Source organism: Diuraphis noxia, unplaced genomic scaffold (genome assembly GCF_037042655.1).
Source record: "Diuraphis noxia isolate RWA-SAM2 unplaced genomic scaffold, SU_Dnox_SAM2 contig0001, whole genome shotgun sequence".
In the NCBI taxonomy this organism is placed as follows: Eukaryota; Metazoa; Arthropoda; class Insecta; order Hemiptera; family Aphididae; genus Diuraphis; species Diuraphis noxia.
The window spans coordinates 11743269-11756764 of record NW_028301711.1 but is presented as its reverse complement, the minus strand read 5'-3'; the positions used below and the strand labels follow the sequence as shown (position 1 = coordinate 11756764).

Below are 13496 nucleotides of genomic sequence, written 5' to 3'. Positions count from 1 at the left end.
TATATAATGTGGATCTCGTAGAGTACCTTAGCTACCTAATGTGTGTAAGCTTGTTATTCAAATATAATTAAAAGGATCTCGTAACGAATATCGAAAAATAAACCAATTTATATAATGTGGATCTCGCACAGCACTTTGGCTACCTCGTGTGTGGAAGATTGTGAATATGATGTTATATTTAAACGGATCTCGTAATGATTATCGAAAAATAAATCAATTTATATACCGAATGTGGATCTCGCAGAGTATTTTAGCTACCTACTATGTGTAACTGTGTAAGCTTGTTATTCAGAGATATTTAAAAGGATCTCGTAACGAATATCGAAAAATAAACCAATTTATATAATGTGGATCTCGCACAGCACTTTGGCTACCTCGTGTGTGGAAGATTGTGAATATGATGTTATATTTAAACGTATCTCGTAGGTAATGAATATCGAAAAATAAATCAATTTATATACCGAATGTGGATCTCGCAGAGTATTTTAGCTACTTAATGTGTAAACTGTAAGCTTGTTAATATGATGAGTTAAAATAAAAGTGATAAAAATTAAAAAGTGAGTATACGACAATAGCTGTTAGTTGGTACTTAGTACTTACTATTGTATTGTGGAGGGGCCCAAAGGGCCGCCCTGGTCCGTGTAGCACATATTATAATAGTATAACACGATACTACTGAGTACTTGTGTTATACTATAATATAATGTAGGTATGATTAAATAATGATTTGAAAACCTGCAACTACGAGACTGGTCAAAATCAGTGGCGGAACTAGGGGGGTGAAGCCGGGGATTGATCCACAGGCGTAACATTTTAGTGCACTAAAATGGGCGTAATTTTTCTTTGGGTCTTTATTTAATGCTTGGTGGTAGAAGTTAAGAAAACATTGTTATTTCGCATAATTTGTTTATGATGTAGCGGTGATGGGACCACGTTCGAAAGAATGAAAAATACAAAATAAAGTTAATGGAAGATTATGAATATATTCGAATTAGTGTACTAAGTAGGTGCACTGGTATACTGGCATTAGCATACCTACTGCAGGTATATCGTATAATATACAACTATGAACTAATATAGGTACATACTATAATTATTAAGATTCTGAGTGAAAGTGTGTAACTAGTAACATTTATTGGCATTTATAGGCATTTATTGATGCTGTGTTTTCGTTAAAATGTCTGATACCTACACAATAACTTTAATTAATAAATTAGTAAATTAGTAAAATATAAATTATGACATTTTTAAATGTTTTTTTAATCAGATAAAGAAAAACTGGCTAGGAGTACAAGTAAAGTTTGGTCAGAACAGTCTTCTGAAAGTGAAGAAGACATACCATCAAAAAAAAAAAATGTATGTCAAGTGTTAATAATGATATTACTTCAGAACTTCCAAATATACCAATGTTTCCATTGTTAAATTCCAACACAAGTTAGTATTATAACAATAATATTTGTTAATCACACTTATAAGGTTAAAAAAATATATATTATTTTTTATTTATTCAAGCCGATTCAAATATCATAACTAATGAAACATATGAAATATCCGCCATAACAAGTGCGAACGATGACTGCAGTACTGTTACAAAAAACCATTCAACTTATATTATAAATGATTCACTTGAAATGACAACTGCAACCAGCTCAAATACTACAGGTTTGTTATCATCATTCAATGTAGTTTTTATGTAATTATTTTGATAAGTATACTTTGCTTAACAAATTGTAACTTTTAACTTTATCATAATAGGTAAAAATATGATTTTAAGTAATAATTTGGATGTAAGTGAAATAACAATGGACACTAATGATGATGATGTAGAAAAACTCACTGAGTTTATTAATGCAGCCACTAATACAGATTTTTTAGTTGAAGATATTGATTTTACTACTTCTCTGCCTACTACAACTGCTGGTGTCCTTAGTGATTCTTTAGAAACAAAAAAAGGTTTACATTTATATTTATATTTTTACATTTAGATAATTTCTTTATTTGACAATTTTGAAATATTTATTTTTATTTTAGACTGCAGTTGTGATAATTCAAAATTAATAACTATTATTGAAAAAAATAATAAATATTACAAATCTGCTCTTAAGGAAATGTCACTTCAAATGATTTTATTGACTAATTCAAATGCTCGACTCTGTAAAGGGTTTGAAAATATGGACAATAAATTACAAGCAATGATGAAATCAGATTCTAGAGTAAGGGCACTGGCTCTTCCAAATCCAATAATTCCAACAGTGTTTCTTAGCATTTTGCCAGTCAAATCATTAGATGAATTAGATATAGTTGAAGCGCTTTTGTCAGTTGAAAACACTGAGTATTTGTTACATAAAGAAAGTTTAGTAAGTCAGATGATCATGATTTGATCACTTGATTATTTTAAATCCTTACTTTAAATAACTTTATTAATCAAAAAATCGATGTTTGTTACAGAAAAGTTATATTCTTATGAAAGTAGGATCACTCAATTTAAGTTCTGCTATTAGAGAAGCTGTAAACTTATGTTTTAATTATACGATATTGGGTCACTTTAGTTATAAGGGAAAAACAAAACGGAAATTTATTGACTTAGAGCTATTTTCTGTTATATATGGTAAATTGTATAGTTATATATAATTATTATAATATATAAATAAACCAATAAGTAATTTAATTTATTTTGACTAATTTAGAATCATTGTCCGGCTATCTCGATACACCTTTGAACCAAAAAAAATTTTCAACGGTGCTGGACAACTATTTGAGGCATGCACCTAAAGTGATTGCTCATGATGAGTGATTCTATTTTTAAAATAATAATCTATACTGAATATGTAAAGGTATTACTTTTCAGTTTTATAGTTATTGTTTTTATTTTATGCTTATATCCTATTTGTATATTAAATGAACCAGAATTTTAGTTTTTTGTTATTACTAAAAATTTGATTTTATATTATTCAATTTATTGTATTATTTGATTTAGACATAATCTATATAGAATACACTATTTAAGATCATTGGTACCAGGCACGTCTAAAGGATTTTATTTTTATTTTTGTGGGTGAGGAGTTAAAGAAGCAAGGAATCTGGAGTTTGAACAAGTGTTTACATACTTAAAAAAATGTTGATGATGATTAACAATTTTAATAAAAAAATAAATAAATTTTTAAACTTAAATTAATTACAAGAAGTGTCTTTTTGGGGAGATGTAGGGATAGCATGATTTCAAGTGTGTATAGGTACATTGTATATATAATATATAAAGTTAATAAATTAAACTTATTTAGTAAGAATTATTGTTTAGTTAATTCTAAGTCATTTGTATGAAAAATTAAGAGTTATATAATTACACCTATATAGGGTTGGTTGTTGATTACACCAAAACACGGAAAATGCACCGTTATATAATGATACAAAAAACAGTAATTTAAACGACAAATGCTATGCACTATCATTACACAATTAATTAGGGATAGTTTTGGTGCAGTAATACTGTTATTGAACCCAACGTTGAACTCTAAGTGCACTATTAATGTGGATACTTATTTGTGCAATAACACGATTATTGAACCGACGGTTGCACTCAAAAACCACAGTGCAACCCATGTAAAAATTCGGTATTCAAAATGACCAAAAACACCATGCACATTATAATAGGTATAGTTACTGCATTATGAACATTAATCAATAATTTTAACGGTATGTGAACCAGATATTCACCGTGCCTTGAACCATAGAATTACTGATTGGTGAGCACATTTGCTGCACCGAAAATGATTATCGGGACGTACCTACCATTGACGACTTAACACAAAACACAACTCATTAACATGTATACTAATTATACAAGTTATCCTAAATTCCTAATACATACATACATAAATACATACTTACATACCGTTAAAATTATTGATTAATGTTCATAATGCAGTAACTATACCTATTATAATGTATTTTTACCCTGTACAGATTAATACAAATAAGTTTAATTAACAACAATTTCTGTTGAAATATAAATTATATTGATTATACATATTTAACATAAAACATATCATCAATATCTTTAAAAATGAAAATAAATTATATAATTATAGGAATGAATAATATTGTAATATGGATAATGTGTATATATAAATATATATATTATACATTATATATACATAAATATAATGTAATGTAATGTAATATAAATATGTGATAATAATAATAATACATTTATTAGTGAATAATATAATTATTGATGAATAATACCGTAAGACGTATAAATATAATTATTAATACTGTAAAAAACATATTAATGAATAATACAGTAGGACATATGAATATAATATTATGAATACCGTAAAAACATATAAATAATAGATACTACACCGAATGCATATAATGTAAAATTCAAAAAAAATCCCAAGACGAGGTGAAAAAAACACGTTACAATACCAAACGGCACGCTCTTTCAATATTATTAAATACGGCCACAGTGAGCGACGGTATGTCATAAGTTATTTTTATTACCTCGTCGGGATTTTCAGATTTTTTAACGATTTTGAAGGTGAATAAGGAGGAGGAGACTGAGTTGCGGTTTTGGACATTATCAAATATGATGAAACACACCGCCGATTGTTTGCAAAACGAACAATCGGTGGTGTTTTTCAATTTCATCAAACAAATGAGACACATTGCGTGTCCACAACTCGTACTGAAACACATGTCCAGCACGTCTCGCTGCTCCATACATATTAAGCAGTTGGTTTTCTTTGTCAAAAAATCGCTAAGATGATCTTCTGCATGCTTTAGGGGTACTGATGTTTCCTCCATGGACACGGCCACTGCGCTGATGAAATTGTCTTCCCAATCTTCGTCATCGTCGTCAATATACCCGGCAGGGTACCGGTTGTTGGGTTCCGCCATCGGTCTTGTCGGCATCGGCGCCGGTGAAATGGTCGGCTGTGAGTCTTGCATCATACGTAACTCGCCCAATAACTGAAATTTAATTTGATATGATTTATTATTGATGTGAAACATCTATAGCCTCACGTAAAACAAGTTTCTAATATTGCATTTAATATGCAGTAGATTATTAGTTTTGTATTAATATTTGTGGTGTTTATTTTTCTTTTTAACTATTTAATATAATACGGATATCGGTACAGCATTTTAGTATAAACTGTTATATTGAAAATCATATTATTTGCATTTTCATGTGTGAGTAACTCAAACAATTACTATTATTATATATATCAAGTGCAAGTATACGTAGTTTTTGAAATCATAATATATTGGGTGCGTATTTTATTGTGTGTTGGATTTCTGAGTAACTCTGATCGCGGACAAGAGTCACCTCGCGCGCCGCGACCACCCCCCCCCCCCGACTAAGCGTAGACCGAAAGATAACTCATGAATTATTACTTTTAGGTAAAAAAGTGTAAGGATAATTTTTAGACAATTATTACTTGAAATAAATGTCTATTAAATAAACAGTCGTTATTTTCTGGAAAAAATCATAATATTTTGTTTTATCATTATTCTATATTTAATTTATATCGAGTTTATATCTAAGAAATTCGAAAACACAGACAAAAACCGTGCTAAACGACAAAAATTAAAAATAAATAAATAAATTTTATCTAAACATTTCAACTATTGTTTGAAATAAAAAAATGTCACTGTGAAAAAATCGATTCAAGTAAAATATCTCTCGAAATAATTTTATATATAAGATCTAATTAAAAATTAAAAATAAATACCGTATTTTAAACATCTCTATGTATAATAATTTCATGTACTCACGTTTACAACATAATCATTATCGGTGCTTGCCGTGGCAGTGGTGGTGCCGTTGATAGTCGTGTCTGGTGCTGATGTGTGGGCCGTGATGTCATTTTTATACCGTAACTCAGGCATGAGTTTGGTATAAATCCATTTAGACAGTGCCAAACCCTTGGCTTTATCCACGCACCGTCCAATCAACTGGTATATTTTAGGTTCCGCGTAAAACGTAGAACCGTGTAAAACCTTAACAAATGGGTCGTTATGGAAACGTGTCTGGATGAAGGGGATATTGCATATTTCATGTATACTCTGAGCGTTGACGAGATATTCCCGTTCAATACCTAATTCATGTAAACAAGTATTTTAAATTATATTTGTACACAGAATAGATATACGACACGAACGGTGATTAAAAAATATAATAGTTAACATATTTTTTAAAAAAACTATTCGATTTGTCAATCATCTATACAAATTTATTATAATGATACACATCATAACATTCATAACACATTCGATAAATGAAAACATACCTTTTCTATAAATATAAACGCCGACGTTGAACACCGCAGCACCGTATTTGAAATCATAAACTAAGCCAACAGAATTTCCTCGTGCAGCGTTCATTTTGAGAATTACGATTACTCGGACTGGTCGGACGGTATTAATCGGTATGTAAGCAGTTGTAACCGCCGTACACGATTTTATAAAACATCTCTTTTACTGGTGGGGGTGATCGGGATCCTTCACTGCGTGCGTTCCCACTGGCTTGCTGTTGAGCCACGCAGTTTTACCACAGACTATATGAAAACAGATAGATCACTCCGAATGTAAACAAAAACTATGAATATTATCACCGCGACGAAATCAGTGTGACCACAATACAGGCATAAAATTTCGTAAAAAATGTCCCGATTCATACCTGGCGCCAACATTGAAATTTGTATTATAACTACCCTCTCTATCCTTGCATTCTTTATGTTCAGGTACCCTGACCTTTTACAGTTTTACATCCCTTAGGTTAACTTGGCATCTAGTTGCTGTGTGTGATTTCCATGTGACTTACTAGTTGATCATTGACCAAGTGTGTTTGTCTTATAATTTTTCTTTTGACATACTTTTTGATATTGTTAAAAAATTTAAAAATGGACAGTAAAAAAACTGGAATGCGTTGCTCAGTACAATTTTGCAAAAGTAAAGCAAGTGATATGAATGTAAGTTTTTTCCAATACCCAAAAGACGATCGTCTACCATTATGGATCAGAAATTGTGGTACAGAAAATCTATCTGAAAATCTATTTAAAAAAAATAGTTATAAAGTATGTGGCAATCACTTTGAAAATTCAATGTTTTTGAATTCTACAACCAAAAATCGACTAGTTTTTAATGCTATTCCAACAATGTTTAATGGTAAGTAAATAATAATTATTGAAACATGTTCAAAAATATTTTAATAATTTCAAAAACTAATTTTAATCTATATAAACTAATAATTGATTTAATTAAATTTTTAGATGAAATAATGTTTGAAAGATCAAAATCGGATAAATTACAATCGACAACACAAGTAGATCCACAATATTTTGATAATAGTTCAAAAGATCAAAGTAGTTGCAGTAGTTCAATTCAAGGCACTGAGACTGAAGGATTATCAAATCATTTAGTTGGGTCTATGAATACTTCTGATGTTTCAAATGCATCCTGCAGCTCAACCACAACTACTGATTCTTCATGTCAAACTCCTGGATACTTATCGGCAAACACACCAAGGAAACAAAAACTGGCTATGGAGATTATATCTGGAAAAAAAGAAATAAAAAATTTAAAGAAGAATATAGTAAGTCTAAGTCAACAATTATCCATGTACGATACAGTTGAACATTTTTTAAGATTAAGTGAAAAATATCTATCCCCTGGTTTATTTACTATTGTCAAGTCCCAAATTAGTTAAAAAATAAACAAAAAGAAGACTATCGATATAATAATGATATTAAACAATTAGCATTAAATATTTATTTTTTAGGACCTAGAGTCTATAAACTTTTATTAAATACTCTTTCACTACCATCAATTTCTACTTTAAAACGTATAACTCATAAATTTGAAATAATACCAGGCTTGAATGATCTTCTTTTTAATATTATTAAGTATAAAATTAAATATTTTACTGAAGAAGCTAAAGAATGTGTTCTCTGTGCAGATGAAATGGCCTTAAAATCTAATCTCTATTATATGTTAAACAAAGATGAAATTATTGGGTTCCATCAAACAAATAAGACAAAGACTTATAATCCTGCTAAATATGCATTTGTTCTAATGGCTAGAGGAATAAATATAAACTGGAAACAACCGATTGCATACTTTTTAGTATCAGGTAGTTGTACCGGTTATGACTTGCAGGATATCATTTTTGAAACTATTCACAAACTTTTTGATATAGGATTAAATGTAAAAGTATTTATTACAGATATGGGTTCTAACTTTGTTAATTTTAGTAAAACTGTTAATGTTACACCAGCTCGACCCTTTTTTAAAGTTTCTGAAAATAAAATAATATATATATTTGACCCTCCCCATTTATTAAAATCAACTAGAAACATGTTTTTTCAACACAATTTTAAATTCAATGAGAACTTAATTGAAAAAAAACACTTGGTATCATTTTTTGAACAAGACACTAAATGTAATTTAAAATTAGCCCCAAAATTAACACATTCACATATTTTTCCTGGACCATTTGAGAAAATGAAAGTATTTTTGGCAGCACAAGTATTTAGTCAAAGTGTAGCAGCCGGCATGGAGACTTACCTTCTTAGTAATAAATTGGACTCTTCTGCAAAGGCAACAATAGATTTTATCGAAAATATGGACAAACTATTTGATATCTTCAATTCTTCAAGAAGGCAGACTTCAAAAAATTTTAATAGACCCTTTAAACAAACAAAAGATCAAGAAGATCATTTAAAATATATGCATGATTTTTTTACAAATTTAATTATAATTACCAAAAAACAACAAACTAATGTTACTAACCGGATGAAATTTATTAATGGTTGGTTAGTCTCCATAACTGGCTTGTTGTTACTTTGGAAAGACTTAAAGGCAATTAGAACATTAAACCAACAAGAAAATTATGTTTTATATACCGCCAGATTAAATCAGGATTGTCTTGAAAACCTTTTTTGTACTCTTAGACAACAAAATGGGAACAACACTAATCCAACTCCATATCAATTTTTGTTTGCATTTAAAAAACTTTTTTTACTTAATTATTTTCAACATTCAGAAAAAGCAAATTGCATAAATGATTTGGATGCAATTTTAACTCAAATACCCACTGATTCAGGCATAGACATTAACACCCTATTCGCTGATAAACACCTTTTAAATTTAATAAAACGTTTCCTCTCTCTATTGGGCAAGTTGATTATAGAAATTTAGAAATTCCTGAACAAAATGCATTCATTTATGTTTGTGGATATATAATGAGTAAGTGTCTAATCAAACATTCATGTGAAATATGTTTAGAGTATGCAAAAACACAAAAAAATTTAGATCCTTCATTTTTGTTATGTTTTTTTAAAGCGTATGAAAATGCTGAAAAATCAACATTTGGGAATTTAAATATGCCCCATGAAAATTTTTACAATTACATTTATAATTTAGAAACTGAATTTATAAATAGTTTTCCTGTTGTATCAGTTGATGTAGGAGTAGGTGGTAAACTTAAAATGAAAATGCTTAATATTGATTTTGAACACCCATGTCCCAATTTTGATAAGGATTACCTACTTAATTTTTTTTTGCGTTTTAGAATTTATGCTTCAATTAAATTTTTAAATAGAAATTTAGTATCTGAAAAAAAAATTAAAAATAGAAAGTTAGCAATTTTACAGCATTTGTGAAACAATATTTTGTGATTTTACTAATTTTATGATAATTGTTATGTATTGTAATTTAATAAATACCTTATTTTATTAGAATTGAATATGCACTATTTGAATTGTATGGTAGGTACTTCATTTGTTTTATTTATGTTTGAATACCTGTAATAAATTATAAATTAAACATTAATTAATTATGTTTATATAATTTGTATAATATTTGTCTGTATATTGTAAATAAAACTTATTTAAGTTATGAAGAAAATAATGTTTTTTGTAATCATATAGATTACATATACATTGTATATTATATGTAATTTTTATGTTTTAATATGTACTTACCGGATACCTTTGTTCTTACAGAGCATAGAAAACATCCAAATATTGAAATCAATATTCTTCTCATGACATATGAAGTATGATACCATCATTGTGTTACAGTTTACACTTTTACAGTACTAGCTAATGTATTGTAACATGTAGGTAACTTTAAATAGTAATTATGTTTATAACGTAATGAAATCTGGGTGAATACTTAGACCAAAAAATCGTTAGATGTAAAATTAAAAGCACAGACTACGAACTTGTGTTAAACTTAATTAATGATAACTATCGCCTTTTACAGTTTCTCGTGTCAATATGTCATTAACTTACTAATCACTAGCCACTTGGAAATAATAGGTCCTAATGAGTAATTACTAAGTAGATCTATTTTTTCGTACTAAATTACTAATTAGGATAAGATATTAATAATTAAGATGATTAGTAAATGGAAGTACCTTAGTATTAAAGTACCTAACCTTAATCTTTATCTAAGGGAAGTACTAACAAATGTCAAATATACAATAATATTGTAAAACATCTGAACAATATTTTAGATAAATGCATGTAGCTACACTGATTAGGTCGCCGCCAATCAGAAAATCTTATTTTTTTTCCCATTGTTTTCGGCCGAGTGAGCTATCTGTTTTCATATAGTCTGTGGTTTTACCACTACTATGGTGAAATATACCTAAATGTATATTATATATTTCGTATTTCAGAAACGCGTCTCGCGGCAAAAAACCGAGACTTGGAGAACGCGCACAGTAACAGCAAAAATACGAAAAAACGCGTTTTTGGTGTTCCTACGCGCGCACGCCGTTCTCGACGCGCGTACCGATTTTTCGATAACGCGTAGCAAACGGCGCGAGACTATATTACCTGTAGGCGGTGGTCGAAAAAAACCAAAAAAAACTCATCTCATATTTCCATCTGTTAATAATTAATGTCACACACACACACACACACACACACACACACACACACACACACACACACACACACACACACACACACACACACACACACACACACACACACACACACACACACACACACACACACACACACACACACACACACACACACACACACACACACACACACACACACACACACACACACACACACACACACACACACACACACACACACACACACACACACACACACACACACACACACACACACACACACACACACACACACACACACACACACACACACACACACACACACACACACACACACACACACACACACACACACACACACACACACACACACACACACACACACACACACACACACACACACACACACACACACACACACACACACACACACACACACACACACACACACACACACACACACACACACACACACACACACACACACACACACACACACACACACACACACACACACACACACACACACACACACACACACACACACACACACACACACACACACACACACACACACACACACACACACACACACACACACACACACACACACACACACACACACACACACACACACACACACACACACACACACACACACACACACACACACACACACACACACACACACACACACACACACACACACACACACACACACACACACACACACACACACACACACACACACACACACACACACACACACACACACACACACACACACACACACACACACACACACACACACACACACACACACACACACACACACACACACACACACACACACACACACACACACACACACACACACACACACACACACACACACACACACACACACACACACACACACACACACACACACACACACACACACACACACACACACACACACACACACACACACACACACACACACACACACACACACACACACACACACACACACACACACACACACACACACACACACACACACACACACACACACACACACACACACACACACACACACACACGGACATAGCGTACTCAATGAGATCCACCTATAAATGGTGACGTTGTGAGATCCACCACAAATAATTCTTATTTTCATGCGGGAAACATGGTAACTAATTTACAAAACATGTATATAAAATATTTTCAATTATATACACCGACATACTCATTTTATATTTTTTTCCAATGTAGACTTTGTGAGTTAAGAGGTCCGTACACTGTTGCCGTTGTTAGCTAACTAAAATATTATTATTAATTTTATTTCTAATACTGTATCACTCTCTATTTCCATTTACTAGCCTATACACGACATAAAAAAAATACCAATATTTTTTCAGAATATATTTATTTATTTTTTAAGCCTTTAAAGCTTCTTTTGTAATTGATGCTGTGATAAACTGATGAAAAAATATATTTGAAAATTTTATATGTTATTATTTAATGTAGTTTTTCATGAATAGTTTTAAGTTCTAGGACCATAATTTTGGTCAAAAGTAAATTGAATCTAATAAGCTTAGAAAATATCATTTATTATGATAATATTTATTTTTTTATAACTGTAAATTGTAAATTATAACATATTACATATTTATTTTTTATAAATGTTGTAAACGAACGTCTTAATTTTTTCCAGTCTTTTCCTGAAAAAATATAATTCAAATGTATTAATGATTTGTAAAAATATTTTAAATTTAAATTAAATTGGTACATTACCTGCAAAAATGTCCTTATTTTTCTTTATGAACACATCACATTCCTTCTTTTTTGGTGGAATTTTTAAGAGAATATGCTTTTGAAAGTATTTAGTAGTTAATTTTTTTTGTTCTTCAGTCCACGGTACTCTATTAAATTTCTTCTCCTTGCATGTTCTTTTATTTTGTCTAGTTTTTCGTGGTTGAGGTGTGGTAGGCGTAGATATTTGTGGTTGCACAATTTTCGGTTGTGGAGAAATTGATTTTACTAAAATATTTTCTATTTCAGTTTTTGTTTTTGGAGTAGTTTCTTCCGCGTTGTCTTCCTCTTCTGAACCACTAAAATCGGTGTCACTATTACAACTTTCTTCAGATACAAGTCCATCTACATTTACATCTATTTCGTCGAAGTTTTTCCCTCTGTATTGGTCTGCCTCTCCCTTTTCCATCATAACTCATAAGTAAGAACTTGCTAACCTTTGCAATTTGAAATGTGTTCTCCGGCAATCTATAAAAAGATTTGTGTATATCCTTTGAATGTCCCATAAAATTAGCTAATTGCTCAACATCTCCATCGTTAAAATTTAGGAGTTGAGCAACTGTAGCGACTTGTTTGCGCAATTTTGTCGATGTTAACGCTGATGGGTTCTTTGCACCACTAGCATTAGCCATTTTTCTAACGATTTCTGAAGCTCTCAGACTACTTTCTTCGTTGTTGGGAACTGCAAATAAAAACTCATTCTTTTTATCACAAAAATTTTTACGAATACTAATTAAAACTGAAATATTTTTTTGCATTTTTGGAGTGAATAATATGGGTACACCTCTACCCCTTTTACCTCGAATTACAATTCTTT

The 13496-nt window shown here is 30.8% G+C and overlaps 4 protein-coding genes across 4 annotated transcripts; 3 read left to right on the top strand and 1 right to left on the bottom strand.

Moving 5' to 3' along the window:
• Positions 1-1358: 1358 nt before the first annotated feature.
• On the top strand, positions 1359-1985 carry LOC149059652 (uncharacterized). The gene is made up of 3 exons (XM_089225314.1): positions 1359-1434; positions 1513-1662; positions 1756-1985. Exons 1-3 carry the CDS (start codon positions 1359-1361, stop codon positions 1983-1985), a joined length of 456 nt encoding a protein of 151 aa, XP_089081440.1.
• Positions 1986-2040: 55 nt separating this feature from the next.
• LOC149059651 (uncharacterized) lies at positions 2041-3048 on the top strand. The gene is made up of 3 exons (XM_089218142.1): positions 2041-2357; positions 2449-2608; positions 2688-3048. The coding sequence occupies exons 1-3, from the start codon at positions 2109-2111 to the stop codon at positions 2792-2794; spliced, it is 516 nt and encodes a 171-aa protein (XP_089074268.1). The 5' UTR covers positions 2041-2108; the 3' UTR covers positions 2795-3048.
• A 1206-nt stretch (positions 3049-4254) lies between these two features.
• LOC149059650 (uncharacterized) lies at positions 4255-6607 on the bottom strand. The gene is made up of 3 exons (XM_089217043.1): positions 6297-6607; positions 5782-6104; positions 4255-4974 (listed from the first exon to the last, which is right to left on the bottom strand). The coding sequence occupies exons 1-3, from the start codon at positions 6388-6390 to the stop codon at positions 4423-4425; spliced, it is 969 nt and encodes a 322-aa protein (XP_089073169.1). The 5' UTR covers positions 6391-6607; the 3' UTR covers positions 4255-4422.
• A 2533-nt stretch (positions 6608-9140) lies between these two features.
• Positions 9141-9905, top strand: LOC149059649 (uncharacterized; the record flags this gene model as incomplete). Its single annotated transcript, XM_089225311.1, has 1 exon — positions 9141-9905. A coding segment is annotated over one exon (528 nt), but the record flags the coding sequence as incomplete, so codon positions are not given.
• Positions 9906-13496: the final 3591 nt, after the last annotated feature.

Excerpts from the sequence above, each read along its gene's own strand:
- LOC149059652 (XM_089225314.1), top strand. The coding sequence starts at position 1,359 with ATGTCAAGTGTTAATAATGATATTACTTCAGAACTTCCAAATATACCA. Across the intron at positions 1,435-1,512 it reads ATTGTTAAATTCCAACACAA|CCGATTCAAATATCATAACT; the intron begins GTTAGTATTATA and ends TATTTATTCAAG. Across the intron at positions 1,663-1,755 it reads AACCAGCTCAAATACTACAG|GTAAAAATATGATTTTAAGT; the intron begins GTTTGTTATCAT and ends TTATCATAATAG.
- LOC149059651 (XM_089218142.1), top strand. The coding sequence starts at position 2,109 with ATGTCACTTCAAATGATTTTATTGACTAATTCAAATGCTCGACTCTGT. Across the intron at positions 2,358-2,448 it reads TGTTACATAAAGAAAGTTTA|AAAAGTTATATTCTTATGAA; the intron begins GTAAGTCAGATG and ends TGTTTGTTACAG. Across the intron at positions 2,609-2,687 it reads GCTATTTTCTGTTATATATG|AATCATTGTCCGGCTATCTC; the intron begins GTAAATTGTATA and ends TGACTAATTTAG.
- LOC149059650 (XM_089217043.1), bottom strand. The coding sequence starts at position 6,390 with ATGAACGCTGCACGAGGAAATTCTGTTGGCTTAGTTTATGATTTCAAA. Across the intron at positions 6,105-6,296 it reads CGTTTATATTTATAGAAAAG|GTATTGAACGGGAATATCTC; the intron begins GTATGTTTTCAT and ends TACATGAATTAG. Across the intron at positions 4,975-5,781 it reads ATAATGATTATGTTGTAAAC|TTATTGGGCGAGTTACGTAT; the intron begins GTGAGTACATGA and ends ATTAAATTTCAG.